This window comes from Equus caballus, chromosome 23, assembly GCF_041296265.1.
Source record: "Equus caballus isolate H_3958 breed thoroughbred chromosome 23, TB-T2T, whole genome shotgun sequence".
Lineage (NCBI taxonomy): Eukaryota > Metazoa > Chordata > Mammalia > Perissodactyla > Equidae > Equus > Equus caballus.
In genome coordinates, this window is record NC_091706.1 from 39,657,283 (window position 1) to 39,674,596 (window position 17,314).

At 34.1% G+C, this 17,314-nt stretch overlaps 1 protein-coding gene across 6 annotated transcripts in view; it reads left to right on the forward strand.

Moving 5' to 3' along the window:
- JAK2 (Janus kinase 2) overlaps window positions 1-17,314 on the forward strand; it is a 136,293-nt gene that overhangs the window by 59,275 nt on the left and 59,704 nt on the right. For all 6 annotated transcript variants that reach the window (XM_001492663.7, XM_023627314.2, XM_070248281.1 and 3 more), the window contains 2 exons: window positions 8,006-8,129; window positions 16,702-16,819. In XM_001492663.7, the coding sequence (XP_001492713.1) occupies window positions 8,006-8,129; window positions 16,702-16,819 (242 nt within the window). The remainder of the gene's footprint in view (window positions 1-8,005; window positions 8,130-16,701; window positions 16,820-17,314) is intronic.

Here is a 17,314-nt window from a genome sequence, read left to right on the forward strand (position 1 = left end):
ATGATATTAGTTGTACACCAATTTAATGTTTTTGTTTTCCCTTGAATTAACCCTCTTATCACTGGGAGGTTTCCCTTTTAATCTCAACTAATACTTCTTCCTTAAAGTTTAGTTTGTCTGATGTTAGTGTTCACTGACCAGGTTTCTTTTGCCTTGTTTTTGCATGGTGTATCATTTTCCTTCTTTTTAGTTTCAACCTATCTATCTCCTTACAGTTAGAGTGTGTCTCTCATAAATAATAGTCTTTTTTATAATCCAGACTGATAGGGCATGTGTTTTAATTGGCTTGTTTACTGTTACATGTAATATAATTATTGACATATTTGTTTTTAAATCTATTATCTTCCTATTTGTTTTCTATTTATTTGTTTTCCTTCTTTCCTACCTTTTTTAAAGAGGATCAAGTATCTTTTATTTTTTGGCTTTATCTCTTCTATTAGATTTTTTGTTATAGTTTTTGTATCATTCTTTCAGTGGTTACCCTAGATATCACAATGTACATTATAGTACATTACAGTCTCACACAAGTATGTTACGATTTTCTAAACAATTAAAAAACTTGACAACAGTTTAACTCCATTTAATTCTTTTCACTTTTGGTGCTATTGTTATATATTTTACTTCTGTGTATATCATAAACCACACAGGGCACTTATTGTTGCTTTAAGTAGTCGTTATTCTTTTTTATTTTCCCTTTCCCGTATTCTTCATTTTTTCCTGTAGTTCCATGCTTCTGTCATCATTTTCCTTCAGCCTGAAGAGCTCCTTTTAGTATTTTTTGTATTGCAGATCTGCTGGTGACAAATTCCGTCAGCTCTTGTCTGTTTGAAAATGTCTTTTCCTTTTTCCTTTTAGTTTGAAAAATATTGTCACAGGGTATAGAATTCCAGATTGGCTTCTCCTTCCCCCTCATCCCACTTTCAGTACTTTTAAGATGTTATTTCATTCATTATCTTTTGGTTTCCATCGTTTTTGTTTGTTTGTTTTTTTGGTGAAGAAGAGTGGCCCAGAGGTCATATCTGTTAGTAGTCTTCCTCTTTTTGCTTGAGGAAGATTGTCGCTGAGCTAACGTCTGTGCCAGTGTTCCTCTATTTTGTATGTGGGATGCTGCCATAGCATGGCTTGATGAGCAGTGTGTAGGTCCACCCCTGGGATCTGAACCTGTGAACCCCGTGCTGCTGAAGTGGAGCATGTAAACTTAACCACTATACCACTGGGCTGGCCCTTAGCTTCCATGGTTTTTGTTGAAAAACTACCTATCAGTCTTTTAATTCCTTCTTTGAAGGTAATACATTTGTATTCTCTGGCTGCTTGTAAGATTTTTCTTTCTGTTGTTCATTTTCAAGCAGCTTGTGGTGTACCTATGTGTTATTTTCTTTGTCTTTATCTTGCTTGGGGCTTTCTGAACTTGTTGAATTTGTAGGTCAGTGTCTTTATGTAGCTTTGGAAAATTCTTGGCTATTATCTCTTCAATTATATATAAATTAGGTCCTTTTGACATGTCTCACATGCCTGTTATACTCTATTCAGTTTTTTCCATTCTGTTATTTTTTGTGCTTCAATTTTTTATTGACTTGTGTTCACTGATCCTACCTTCTGCAGTGTGTAGTGTGCTAAGTCCATCTATTGGTCCATTGATTAGCAGTGTCAGCATTACCAGGGAGCTTGTTAGAAATGCAGTATCTCAGGCCCCATCCCAGAATCAGTGAATAAGAACCTGTATTTTAACACAATCTCCAGGTTATTCTTATACACATTAAAGTTTGGAAAGTACTGGTCTAATTCATTTAGTTAGGGGAAACAAAAAAACTATTTATATAGCTTATAAACCCCAGTTAGGCTATACCCCTGGGATGTTTACAATGGAACCTATGTTATGTGCCATATACTTTGCTAAGCATTTTATTCTTATCACATTTTATCCTTCTAACCATTCTATGAACTCAGTTTTCTTTTTATTCTATAGATGATGAAACATAGGTCTAGAGAGTCTAACCATCAGAAGTTTACCTAGCAAGTAAGTGGCTGAGCTTAGACTTAACCCATATCTGACTCAAAGCTGAGGTGATACAGCTAGGTTACCACTGTTCAAACTGGGACATTTTTGAAATGAAAAGATACGCTGTTAAGAATTATGCTGTGACAGTAGGCATAAACCAAATCTGTTTTAGTCCAGCCAGGTTATATGTTCATTCTGTCTGTAACTATATTATATAGCACCTCTCTTCTCTGTGTAACTATTTTAGCTCTAGGAGTATTTGCAGCTGATCCTCCATGCCAGTGCACATTTTATATACTCTGCCTGCAATTACATAGAATAGCTAAATCCTCATGTGCTTTCATTACCTCTTTAGAAGCCTTCATTGAAATCTTTAGTCCACTTGACCCTCTTGATAAATTTCGTACTTCTAGTAAAGAAAACCAGAGCCAGACAGAAGTTAAGGTGATGAAAATGGATTTTGTTAAAAAAAAAAAAAAACACACACAAAAACTATTGTAATAGGGGAAAATACTCCAGTGTAGAAAGGGGCTTAATTCTGAATACAATATGAACAAGTTGGGATTTATAGCCAAGGAGCAAGTTGGGTGGCACATTGGTGAATGGAATATTACTAAGAGGAGACATCAAGTCTGGGGGGATCCTGGCTGAACTAACCTAACAGGATTCTTGCTGAAGGGAGGCAAAGGGATCAGATTTCACCTGGGGATAGTAAGGATGAGGAGTTTGATCTGATATCAAAGGTGGGGAATTCTTCCTAAGTGGACTTAGCAGCGTTCTTGCTAAAACTGGATTCTACGAAAGGAAGTAGGATGAACCATGTTGGGGAGAGGGTTCAGAGCAACCTGACTAAAATTTGGTCAAGCAACGAATCTTTGTCACTTCTCCTCTGTACTTCTGTGTTTTCTTGTGGTCTTTACTATCAGTGCACTTGCCCTCTTGAGTTATAATTCTCCAGTGACTTCTCTGTGTCATCTATGACACTGTGAGATCGTTAAAGTTAGGTGCTGTTTTTCATTTTTGTGTTTCCCATACCCATCTTGTGCTTATTATAAAATAGGAATTGTTAATATTAGTGGAATGATGACTATTCTTACTCTAGAACAATATGGAACTGAATCATAATTCTGGTAATGGCTTGGAAAAGAAACACATTAAAGTGATTTTAATAAATAAAAATAAAAAGAATTTGGGCTTGATGTATAAGGAAAGAGCGAGAATTAAAAATGACTTTGAGCTTTCTTTGAGGTCCTATCTTTTCAATATATTGTATACCTCAAATACAGTGTCACTGCTTTTTTCTTCCTTTCTAGGACAACCCAATTAACATGAATTACTAAGAAAAAATGAAATAACTACTAATACATAATTACCATTTTGGAATAAGATATCGATGTGACTAAACATGAATCTAAGAACTGTCTGTCGTTGTTTGTTTGCAGGGCTGACCTAACCATTTTTCTTTTGGTGTGTATCCCCTTTTTCTGACCCCTTTGTGCCAATTTATATGGACACGTTCATTTTCCTATTTTGATATCTATAATTAATGTATGGAGTCTTCCTTATGTTAGAGATAACTATTCATCATTTAAAAAAATCCTGATGATTCATCAGTATAAGTCACTTTTCCTGCTTTGTGTGATTATGTTGTTTTAAAATCATGACATTGTTTTGTTCTAAAAAATATCTCTATCATCATATGCTAAGAATAATGGTTCCATATACAATTTTATTTGCATGATTACATTTAAACTATATGCTAGGTTTTTGTTAAGGTTATCTTCCCAGGATTTTCTCTTTACAAGGTAATCTTCTATCAGGTCTTTTATGGTCCCTTTCTGGGTGGTTTCATCTCCCACTATGTCTCTTATGTACTGAGAACACCAGCTATGTGAACTTTTTGTTGGTAAAGGAGAGGTAGTACTTCTAGATAAAAGAATTAGTATGTGCAAGGCACAGAGATATGGGATTATGATGCTATCTAATTGATTGATTAGATGATGTTTTTCAAATTTTCAAGTTTAAAATATTTTTAATGCAGAATTAACCTAGATCAAAATAATATTCAGATAAAATATCTATTTCTTAAATTATTTGATTGGCATTATTTCCTGTCATCTTATGATGATTTTAAAGTTTAGAGAATGACAAGCAATCATTCTCTGTAGTTTCAAAGTGATTTACATGGTGAACCCTTATCTTGGTATTGATTAGTATCTTTTTTATCTTTTTCTTTTCACTTTTCTTTCTTTTTGACATGAGGGCTTACTGTTTTTATTTAATGCATTTTTTTAAAAAAAGTAGTGTCTTCTCCACTGTATTCTTACCTTCCTTTTTCCTTAGTCTCATCCTGGTAATTAGGGCAATAATCTCTTCCATAGTTTTCTTCATGATCGTGTTATCTTATGTTAGTGCCATCAAGTGATTCTGACTCTTAGCAACCCTGTGTACAGCAGAGCAGAACCCTGCCAAGTCTTTTTGTGTCCTCCTCACATCTTCTGGCGCTGTATCAGACAATGCTCTGCTGCTGTTCGTAGGGTTTTCATGGCTGATTTTTTTGGGGAGTGCGTGGCCAGGTCCTTCTTCCTAGCCTGTCTAGTCTGGCAGCTCCGCTGAAACCTGTCCACCATGGGTGACCCTGCTGGCGTTTGAAACACTGGTGGCATAGCTTTCAGCATCACAGCAACACGTAGCTGCCACAGTATAACAACTGACAGACTGGGTGGTGTGGTTCCCTGACTGGGAAATGAACCTGGTGAGAGTGTCAAATCTTAACCACTAGACCGCCAAGGCTGGCCTGTAATCATATATGGACAAATGATCCCTCTCCTTCTTTCCACACACACAGTGATTAGGATTTTGAGGTCATTGTTTTATAAAATGGAATCTTATTATATACTTTCATGTTCTTCTTGCTTTTCTCATGAAAACATATATTGTAAAAAATCTATTCAAGCAAACTACTTTTACCCTAACTCATTCTTTTTATTGAATTTCATAGTAGTACACAATATGGATTATACTACCATAATTTTTTCATATCTTCTGCTTTTGAATTTGCATTTTCTTTCTTTCTCTTTTCTTACTACTGTACTGCACTTTTAGGAGTACATCGGAGTGATTGCTGGATTGAAAGGTTGTTTTAGATTTTTCTTGACATTCGTTTCTCAAAATTATATAGATACTGCTTTCTCAGAAGCTGTACCAGTTTACATTTCTAGCAATTATGTAACATAGTACCCTTTTCACTACAATTCAATTAGCATCGGATGTTATTCCTCTTATTATTTTTAAGTGATAATCACATAAGTTTGATTTGCATTTTCTTCAATAGTAGTTATTACTATTCTTTCACATGCTTATTAGTCATACTGATTTGCTCTACTGTGAATGACATTTTGCCATTTTTTATTTTGCTTTTTTAGTCCTGATTTTTTATTATAAAATATTTCATAGCCAGGCCTGATGGTCTACTGGTTAAAGTTCGGTGCTCTCACTGCTTTGGTGGCCTGGGTTCATTTCCTGGTTGCGGAACCATGTCACCTGTCTGTCAATTGCCATGCTGTGAGCTCATCGGCTCACATAGAAGAACTAGGATGACTTATAACTAGGATATACAACCATGTAGTAGGACTTGGGGAGAAAAAAAATTATAGGGAATACTTCATATAGGAAAAATATAATGCATATCAATGTACTCATCACCCAACTTTTCAAAGTTATCCTATTGCCATTTTCAGATTTTTCTCTAATATGTTATTGTGATGGATTACATTAATAGATTTTTATAATTTAGCCATCTCTCTTAGGATAAGTGAACTTTGTCATAGTTCTTCTAAAAAGAAACATTGCTTGATTTGGTTTGCTAGTATTTAGTTTAGAATTTTTCTATCTATTTTAATAAGTGAGAGTATCCTTTCGAGATGTCGTTGTCTGGTTTTGGTATCGTAGTCAAACTGAATTCACAAAATGTGTCAATTTCTCTGTCCTCTCTTTTTCTCTTCTGTAGTAGTATATTTAAGATTGGAGTTTTCTTCCATGTTTGATTGAACTCATAAATTTCATCTGGATCTGATGGTGGTTTTTCCTTTCTTCTTCTTCTTCTTATTCTTTTTTGGTGAGGAAGATTGGTGCTGAGCTTACATCTGTTGCCAATCTTCCTCTTTTTTTTTTTTCTCCCCAAAGCCCCAGCACATAGTTGTATATCCTAGTTGTAAGTCCTTCTAGTTCTTCTGTGTGGGATGCTGCCTCAGCATGGCTTGATGAGTGGTGTGTAGGTCCACACCCAGGATCTGAACCAGCGAACCCTGGGCCACTGAAGCCAGGCAAGCAAACCCAACCACTATGCCACGGCGAGCGTCGGCTTTTCCTTTCTTTCTCATTCTTCCTTTTTTCTCTTTCCTTCTTCCTCCTCTCTTCTCCATTTTTTTTTTAAAGTGGATAGATTTTTTCTTTAATGGTTATAGTTCTTTTGAAGTTTTTTATTCTTGAATTGATTTTTAAAGTTACATAGTTGAAAAAATTTGTCTACATTTTGTAATTTATTGGCATAATTTATTCTGGCACTGTCTTTTTGTCTTCATAACCTATACTATGCCTTAAAATAATACTAAAATACTATGCCTTAGTGTTTATCTCTGCCTTCTTTTTCTTTCTTGATCAGGCTTGACAAAGTCTTGTTTATTTTGTTAGTCATTGCAAATAATCTTTTATTTCATTGATTCCCTTTATTGAATCATTATTCCCTGTTAACTTCTACTTTATTATGTCCTTCTTACAACTGTCTTTGGGATTACTCTGTTGTTTTCTAATGTATTGTGTTAGATATCTTAGATCATTCTCTATTATTTTCTAATATAAGCAGATTAAAGCTAGTTTTCCCCTTGGGTATCACTTTAGTTATATTCCATAATTTTTAATATATGGTATTGGTCATCATTCATTATAAATGCTTTTTTAATTTGTGTTATAATTTCTCCTATGATCTGTGAGATATTTAGAAGTATTTGTAAATATAGGAATGAATGAAAGGATACAGTTTAAAAGTTGTTACTGGATAATGTTTTAACATGCAACTTACTGAAATTATTACATATCTATGAGTAGATGGTTGTGTTAATAATTTAAATAAAAATTTTAAATCTTTGTTGTCAGTGTATCAAGTTGGTGTCATTTTGTCTACAGTGGAAAAGAATAAAAACATCCCTAGAATAAAAGTGGTTTTTATTGTGAGGCTTACGTTTTCAAATATGTAGGATTAAAACATTTTTTCTAAGTATTCATTTCTGATTCAATTGAAGTTTGGTTAGAGAACATGGTATGTATGGTTATTTTCTGGCATTTTTGGAGACTTGTTTTTAGTCTCCACGTGATTGATGTGTTTACGTGTGTGTGTATGTGTGAATGTTCTATATCTGCTTGGAAATAATATGCATTATTTAATTATATGGCTTAGGTGTTCTGTATGCTTTTTAAAAAGTTTAGTGACCTTCAGCCTTTTGTTAATGTACCTCCTAAAATATTTTTGAAAAAAATCACATCCTTGCATTGTAAGTTGACATTTAAAATTTTGCATTGTAAATTGAAATACTGCAGAGGATATAATTACCAGTGTATTGTGTAAACCTTGTCATAAAAAAATAAAACTGTTTCATTGTTCTCTTAAGAGAAGCCAATGATTTCTAAATGCTTTATTTGATACTGTCATTATCAATTAAAACCCGCACAAATTTGGATCAATCTTTCTGTAGAGAACAATTTAAGAAGCTAGATAAAATGTTTTCTAAAATCTGCTTGAGAGAGTTGTAGCAATCATATTTTAAAATATAGAGGAAAAAAGGTATTTAATTAAAAATTCAGTTGTAAATTGTGTTGAACCAAAAGATTTCGACTGCTACTGCATTTTATGCTGATTTTAAGATTTGTTACTTCAGCCCCATTACAAATTATAGATGTTATGTAAATATACTTTTAACCGTAATCATTTCTTTTCTGCTTCTTTCCTAGGAATCACACCTGTGTATCACAGTATGTTCGCTTTAATGAGTGAAACAGAAAGAATCTGGTATCCCCCCAACCATGTCTTCCATATAGATGAATCAGCCAGGCACAGTGTACTCTACAGAATAAGGTACTTTCTCCAGTGAAGTGACTCAGTTAATAGTGAAAGGGCAAAGTGGGAGAAATTATCAAACATTTTTTTTTAGTTGCAGGGTACTTAATATCAGAGACTAGAACCAATTAGCATTAAACTTCTTAATTTAAGACTGTTTCTCCTCTAGAGGAAGTGTTCATACATGTTCTTTAACTAGAATGCTCTGAAAATAAAGCTGTTCTGGTGGGATGCTACTGTATCGCTTGTGATTATAGTTAAATTTCAAAAAGGATGAGAATGGTTTTTACTAGCAAAATCGTACATGTTTGGGATATTGCTAGTTTCCCAGGAAATGTGATGTCTTGTGCAATAAAAATTAATCTTACATCTCTTCAATAACTTTTTTTTAAGTTGAAGGAAAAATAAGATTTTGCCAGTGTTTGTTTACAGCCTTAAATTATAAGTTAATTAATGGTAATATGTAATACCAATTTAGAGAAATCCAGAGGTACTCTTCTACTCAAAAGTATGACACAAATAAGTTTGATCTTACTTATGAAATAGATCCATTCCATGCACAGAGTCAGTGTTGCATAGTAAAAAAGAACATGAAATCATTCATGATTTTAAAAAGAAGCCTTAATAAACTAAGACTCAAGAGAGATGTCATAACTAGTACACAAGGTATCTATGAAAAACATGTAGTAAATAATATTCTTACATGGTAAAATGTTAGAAGCAATGTCTTTAAAATCAGGAACAAGATAGCTACAAACACTGCTTCTGTTTAGGATTTTAGTGGAGTTCCTAACCAGTATGGTAAGACAAAAATAAATAAAATGTCTAGTAATCAAGAACAAAGAAGCAAAAAAAATCATTATTTGGAGATTATGTGATTGTTAACGTAGAAAATACGAACAAATCTGCAGGCATCAATAATAAGCATTCAACAGAGTGCCAGATCTATGTAATCAACATGTTAAAAAGTCAGCTATTTCTATACACAACAAACAAATAGAAAAGAGGTCAAATAACAGCTAATAACAAAAAAAATAAGGTACCTAGGAGTAAATCTATCCAAAGTTATGTACGACTTTTATGCAGGTTTTAAGACTTTACAAAGGTGTATTGTTTGAAGAAGCATACTAACATGCTACATATGATTGACGAAATATCAATATCTTAAGAATTTTTTTTATCACTTTTTGTAATCAGTATACTTTATTCACTTAACAAGTGAATCTTTTTATTTTAAAATGTCTGTAGAGCAAGGATCTGCAGTCTTTTTATGTAAAAGGCTGGATAGTAAATATTTTAGGTTTTGCAGGTCATAGTGTCTCTCTTGTAATTATTCAGCTCTGTTATTACAGCATGAAAGCAGCTGCAGACAATAAGTAAATGAATGGCCATGACTGTATTCCTGTAAAATTTTATTTATAAAAACTGACCATGACCGAGTGGTTAAATTCGCGTGCTCCACTTCGGCGGCCTGGGGTTTCGCTGGTTTGGATCCTGGGCACGGACATGGCACCACTCCTCAGGCCACACTGAGGCAGCATCCCACATACCACGACCAGAAGGACCCACAACTAAAATATACAATTATGTACTAGGGGGATTTGGGGAGAAAAAGCAGAAAAAAAATAAAGAAGATTGGTAACAGTTGTTAGCTCAGGTGCCAATCTTTAAAAAGAAAAACCCCAAAACTGACAGTGGACCAGATTGGGCCTGTGGGTCATAGTTTGCTGACCTTACCTAAAGAATTAAAAATGGTTCTTCTATCAAATTCATGAATTCCTCTTATTGTTAAAGGGGCACATACCCATAGCTACCTATAGTCAGAATTTCCAAGGAAAATCTAACCAGAAACTGCCCAAAAGGAGATTTTATGTAATGTTTAAAAATCCTACCAGCCTATTGTTCATGGGCTAGTCTTCATTTCCTTTATTACAAATGTAGAACTTATGTCAAAAAAACATAAAAGAGCAATAATTATAAAACTGTGTTGAAGGACTTATGATGTAATTTGTATGACAATAATAGAACAAAAGGAATAGAACAAAGTTTTTGTATACTATTGAAATTAAGTTGATATTAATAAGGGCTAGGTTAAGTTAAAATGTTAATTGTAATTCCCTGGGAGACTTTTAAGAAAACAACTAAAAATATATAGTAAAAGAAACAACAAGAGACTTAATACAATACCCTAGAAAATACCTCAACACAAAAGAAAGGCGTAATGGAGGAACAGATGAACAAAAAGACATAAGCCATATCGAAAACAAATAGCAAAATGACAGACATAAATAGTACCTTAACAGTGACTGCAATAAATGTAAATGTATTAAACACTCAAATCAAAAGGCAGAGATTGGAGGAATAGATTTACAAAACATAAACTACATGTTGTCTATAAGAGGCATACTTTACACGCAAAGACACAAGTAAATTGAAAGTAAAGGACTGAAAAAGAGGTACCAGGCATTCAGTAACCCAAAGAGAGCTGGAGCAGCTATATTAATATCAGACAAAATTGACCTTAAGATATAATTGTTTCTTAGAGACAAAAAAGGGACACTTTATAGTGATAAAAGTGTCAGTCCATTAGGAAAACTTAATAACATTTGTTTATAATTGATATAAATTGGATCTAACTGCAGAGCTCCAAAATACATAAAGCAACAACTGACAGAATTGAAGGGGAAAATAGACAATTCAGCAATAATAGTTGGAGACTTTAGTACCTCACTTTCAGTAATGGAGAGGACAACTTGACAGAAGATCAGCAAGGAAATAGAAGACTTGAAAAACACTATAAACCAGCTAGATATAGAACACTCCACCCAACAGTAGCACAATCCACATTCCTCTCAGGTGCACGTGGAACATTCTCTAGAATAGAAATTCTGCATGTGTTAGTCCACAAAACAAGTCTCAATAAATTTAAAAAGATTGAAATCATGTAAGGTATGTTCTCTGACCACAGTGGAATTAAATTACAAATCATCAATAGAAAGAAAGCTGGAAAATTCACAAATGTGTGGTAGTTAACGACACACTTCTCAATAACCAATGGATCAAAGAAGAAATCACAAGGGTAAATAGAAAATACTTTGATATGGCTGAAAATGAAAACACGACATATCAAAACTTACGCAGCTAAAACAATGCTTAGAGGGGAATTCATAGCTATAAACACCTATATTTAAAAAGAAACATTTTCAAATCAATAAGATTCCACCTTAAGAAAGTAGAAAAAAAAGAGTGAGTTAAACTCAAAGCAAGTTGGAGGAAGGAAATAGTAAAGATCAGAGTAGAAATAAATGGAATAGAAAAACAGTAGAGAAAATCAAGAAACCAAAAGTTGGTTTTTTGAAAAGATCAAGTGTCAATAAACCTTCAGCTAGACTGACCAGGATAAAAAGAGAGAAGCCTAAATTATTAAAATCATGACTATAAGACAGAACATCACTGTGACCTTACAGGCATAAAGATGATGAGGAGCAGCTGTATGCTAACAGATTACATAACCAAGATGAAATGGACACATGGCTAGAAAGACACAAACTATAGGAACGTACAAAAGAAGAAATAGAATGTCTGAGTAGACCTATAGTGAATAAATAAACTGAATTAGTAATTTAAAAAAACTTCCCACAAAGAAAAGCCCAGGCCTAGATGGCTTCACCAGTGAATTTTGTCAAACATGTAAAGAAGAATAATACCAATTGTTCACAAAACGTGAAAAGGAGGGAACACTTCACCACTCATTCTATGAGTTCAGTATTACTCTGATATCAAATCCAGACAAAGACATCCAGAAGAAAAAAAACTACAGAGCAATATCCCTTATGAATATAGGTGTAAAAATCTTCAACAAAATACTAGCAAACCAAATCCAGCAATATATAAAAAGGATTAAATACCTTGACCAGATGAGATTTATCCCAGGAAATGCAAGGTTGCTTTAACATCCTTAAATCAATCAATATAATGCACCATATTAGTAGAATAAAGAACCAAAACCACGTCATCATTTCAATAGATACAGAGGAAGCATTTGACAGAATCCAACACCCTATCGTGATAAAAATACTCAACATGGTAGGAATGGAAGGCTGCTTCCTCAGTCTGGTAAAGAACATCTATGAAAAACCCAAAGCTAGTATTATACTTGATGGTGAAATACTGAATGCTTTCTCCCAAAGGTCAGAAACAAGACAAAGATATCTGCTCTCACCACTTCTATATACCATAGATTCTAATCAGGGAAATTAGGCAAGAAAAGAAATAAAAGGCATCCATACTGGAAAAGAAGTAAAACTGTTCACAGATGATATGATCTTGTATATAAAAAATCCTAAGGAATTAATAAACTATTAGAACTAATAAATGAACTCAGCCTGGTTGTAGGATAGAAGATCAACATACCAAAATCATTTGTATTTCTATACACTAGCAAGAACCAATCCAAATGTGAAATTAAGAAAACAATTCCATTTCAATAGCATAAAAAACAATACTTAGAAATAAACTTCACAAAAGAAGTAAACTTATACACTGAGATATAGAAAATGTCATTGAAAGAAGTTAGAGAAAGACCTAAATAAATGGAAAGACTCATGTTTATGGATGGAAAACATAATATTCTTAAGATGGCAATGTTCCCAAAATTGATCTATATATTCAATGCAATTTCTACTAAAATCCTAGCTGTCTTTATTGCAGAAATTGGCAAGTTAATCATAAAATTTGTATATAAATCAAAAGGACTTGGAATAGCCTAAACAATCTTGAAAAAAAACAAAGTTGGACAATTCATACTTCCTAATTTCAGAACTTACTCTACAACTATAGTAATCAAGATACAAGGTATTGGCTTAAGGATAGACCTAGAGATTAATGGAATAGAATTGAAAGTCTAAAAATAATCCCTCATATTATGGTGATTGATTTTTTTTTTTTACTGAGGTCATAATAGTTTATAACATTGTGAAATTTCAGTTGTACATTATTATTTGTCTATCACCATATATATGTACCCCTTTACCCTTTATGCCCACCTCCTAACCCCCTTCCCCTCCAGTAAACACTAATCCATTCTCTTTGTCCATGTATTTATTTATCTTCCACATATGAGTGAAATCATATGGTGTTTGTCTTTCTCTGTCTGGTTTATTTTGCTTAACATAATACCCTCAGGGTCTGTCCATGTTGTTGCAAATGGGACAATTTTGTCTTTTTTATGGCTGAGTAGTACTCCATTGTGTGTGTGTACATATATACACACACCACATCTTTGTCCATTCATCAGTCAATGGGCATGTGGGTTGCTTCCACATCTTGGCTATTGTGAATAATGCTGCAGTGAACATAGGGTGCTTGGTGATTGATTTTTGACAAGGGTGCCAAGATAATTCATGGAGAACGAATATACTTTTCAGGAGTTGGTGCTGGGGCACCTGGATATTCACATGTAAAACAATGAAGTTAGACCACTAACTCACGCTATATAAAGAAATGTAACTTAAAGTGGATCATAGACCTAAATCTAAAAGCTAAAACTATAACACTCTTAGAAGAAAACATAGGAGTAAAGCTTCCATGTACTTAGATTTGGCAATGGTTTCTTCACTATGGCACCAAAAAGTCAAGCAACAAAAAAATAGATTAATTGGGATTTGTCAAAATATGTCTGTGCACCATATGATACTGTCATGAATGTGCAAAGACTACCCACAGAATTGAAGAAAATGTTTGTAAATCATATATTTGATAAAGGTTTTATATTCAGAATATGTAAAGAACACTTATAGCTCAACAATACAATGACAGATAACCCAATGAAAATATGAGCAAGGGATTTGAATAGACATTTCTCTAAATAAGACATACAAATGGCCAATAAACATGCGAAAAGATGCCTAACATAGTTATTCATTAGAGAAATGTAAATCAAAACCACAGTGGGATACCAATTCACCTACTAGGATGGCAAAAGTAAAGTAGATGGACAATAACAAGTTGTTATGAATTCGTCAAATTAATACTTATTAAGTGTAGCACAGGCTGCTGGGTGGTGAACTTCAGTTCAATAACAGACCACAAGAGGAACTGAAGTAGAGAAGTTTAGTCCTCACAGGTCCTGGAGGAAGTACCCAGCATACCTTGAGGGGCCACACGGGGAAGTCAAGACAGAGTGTAGATAGGACCTGGGGGCACATGCCTTTATTAGCATCTGTGGGTAGAGTACTTTGGGGTTCCTCGGCAGAGGCCAGATTGGTCAATTCATACCAAAAGAGCTGGGTTTTGGTAAACCACTTGGGAATCTTATTGAAGGGGAGCATAAGAGTTAGGCACTGGGAGTCTGGGAAGATTGTTGATCACAAGGACTATTGGTGAAGTCATATCAGGAACTTATATTTGCTTGTGACTCTGCAGGCTGCTATCTCACGCGTGCTCTTGCATGAGAGGGCTAATTTCAATTTAAGGTCACTGCAGGCCTCCTGGCCAAACAAAATGGATGTCAAGGCAACAATACCATGGAGTGATTTAGCTAAACTCTCAACCTGTGTGTTAGCAAGGATGTGAACTACTGGGATGCTCATATGTTGCTGTTGTAATGTAAAACATAAAATAGTGCAACCACTTTGGAAAACAATTTGACTGTTCCTCAAAAAGATAAACAGAATTACCATATGATCCAGCAATTCCACCCCTAGGTATGTGGAAGAGAAATGAAAACATATGTCTACACACACAAAAACTTGTACATGACTATTCATAGCAGCATTTATTCACACTAGCCAAAAGATGGAAACAACCCAAATGTCCATCAAGTGATGAATGGATAAGCAAAAGGTAATGTATCCATACAATGGAGTATTAGGGGCAATTAAAAGGAACGAAGTATTGATAAATGCTATAATGTGGATGATCCTTGAAAACATTGCACTAGGTGAAAAGAAGGTAGAAAAGGCCACATATTATATGATTCCATGTATATAAAATGTCCAGAACAGGCAAATTTATGGAGCTAGAAAGACTAGTGGTAACTTAGGACTGGGGAGTGGATAGGGGTCATTTGGCTAGGACTGCTGATGAGTATGGAGTTTCTTTTAGGAGACTTGAAAATGTTCTAAAATTAGGTTGTGATGATGTTTGTGCAATGCTATAAATATACTGAAAAACATTGAATTGTGCACTTTAAATGGATGAATTTTAAGGTATGTGAGATATCTCAATAAAGCTGTAAATAAAAAAGCAATATAGAATATTTTTTGTTTCTTTGAGACAAGTTTTTAACTTCCATTTCTTAAAAGAAGAAGCAATTATTTCTTTTCACACCAAATGAGCATTTCCAGATTCCTCTAAGGATAAAACTGGATTAACATTAAAAAAATTTTTATTCGTTTATTGCAGTAACATTGGATTTCAACATTAAATAGCTTTCTGATGTACATCATTATATATAGCGAATTCTGTGTAAATTACTTTGTGTGCATCACCCAAAAACTAATTATAGTCCATTGCCACACATGTGAGACTAATCATCCCTTTTGCCCTTCCTCCTTCCCCTATGGTAACCACCAGTCCAGTCTCTGTTGCTATGTGTTTGTCTGTCGTTTTTATCTTCTGCTTTTGAGTTAGATCATACGGTATTTGACTTTCTCCCTCTCACTTATTTCACTTATCATAATACCCTCAAAGTCCATCCATGTTGTCACAAATGGCCAGATTTCATCATTTCTTACGGCTGAGTAGTATTCCATTATGTATATATACCACATCTTCTTTATCCATTCGTCCCTTGATGGATACCTAGGTTGCTTCCAAGTCTTGGCTATTGTGAACAATGCTGCAGTGAACACAGAGGTGCATGTATCTTTATGCATTTGTGTTTTCAAGTTCTGTGGATAAATGCCTAACAGTGGGATAGCTGGATCATATGGTAGATGTATTCTTAATTTTCTAAGAATACTCCATACTACTTTCCATAGTGGCTGCACCGGTTTGCACTCTCACCAGCAGTGTACGAGGATTCCCTTCTCTCCACATCCTCTCCAACTCTTGTTGTTTCCTGCCTGGTTAATTATAGCCATTCTGACCTGGGTGAGATGATATCTCATTGCAGTTTTGATTTGCGTTTTCCTGATAGTTAATGATGTTGAACATCTTTTCAAGTACCTGTTGGCCATCCGTATGTCTTCTTTGGAGAAATCTCTGTTCAGATCTTTTGCCCATTTTTTAATTGGGTTGTTGGTTTTTTGTTGTTGAGATGTATGAGTTCTTTGTATATTTTGGATATTAACCCCTGTTTATGTTTTATTTCTACATTTCTCTATTTCCTGTTATTGCTTCTACATTCTGTACCTGGCAGAAGGCAGTATATTGATTTTACATTTATATTTCTTGTATTTTCTGTGTATCTTATTGTAATAGTCTTATCCATATTTCCTTTTGTCCTAAGCTTGTATTTAAACACTGTTATCTTTGTTTTCTGATAATGGGATAACACTTTTCAGTATGATGGAAGTGGATATATATACACACTGTGTTTATATTTGATCTTTTTGGAGGCTGACTGAATGTTTTAATTGTCTTGTAGATTTTACTTTCCTTACTGGTATTGTAATGGCAGCAACAGAACCTATCGGCATGGAATATCTCGAGGTGCTGAAGCTCCTCTTCTTGATGACTTTGTCATGTCTTACCTTTTTGCTCAGGTATGATTATTATCTTACTTGTACATGTGTTAAATGATACTTGTACATGTGTTAAATGATAAATATCTTGCTGTGTAATGTATCTCTTAATGAGAAAAATCTTCATATATGGGAAAATTGATGTTCTGTCTTGCATAGCAGTTGCAGAGAGGTAACAAAATTGTCTTTTTATCACTAATTTTTAATCCCAAAGTTTATGGAGAATAGAATCTATTTTATGAAGATTCCTTGAATTGGCCCTTTTGAATTTTCTTTTTTTTTATCTTAGTCCTTTAGATCATTTTAAGGATTTCACAAAGTTTGGACTGAGTTTTACAGCATGGTTCATGTAGACATAAGTGGCTGGAATATAAGACAGTAAAATTTCTTTAGAGAGGCTGTTTTAATTCTTGAAAAATTTTAGACTTAAATATTGGGTAGTGAAATGTAAAAGAAGTAGGTAACTGCATAAAAATTAAGCTACAATAGTTTGTGTAGCTCCTCCTAGGAGGGTGG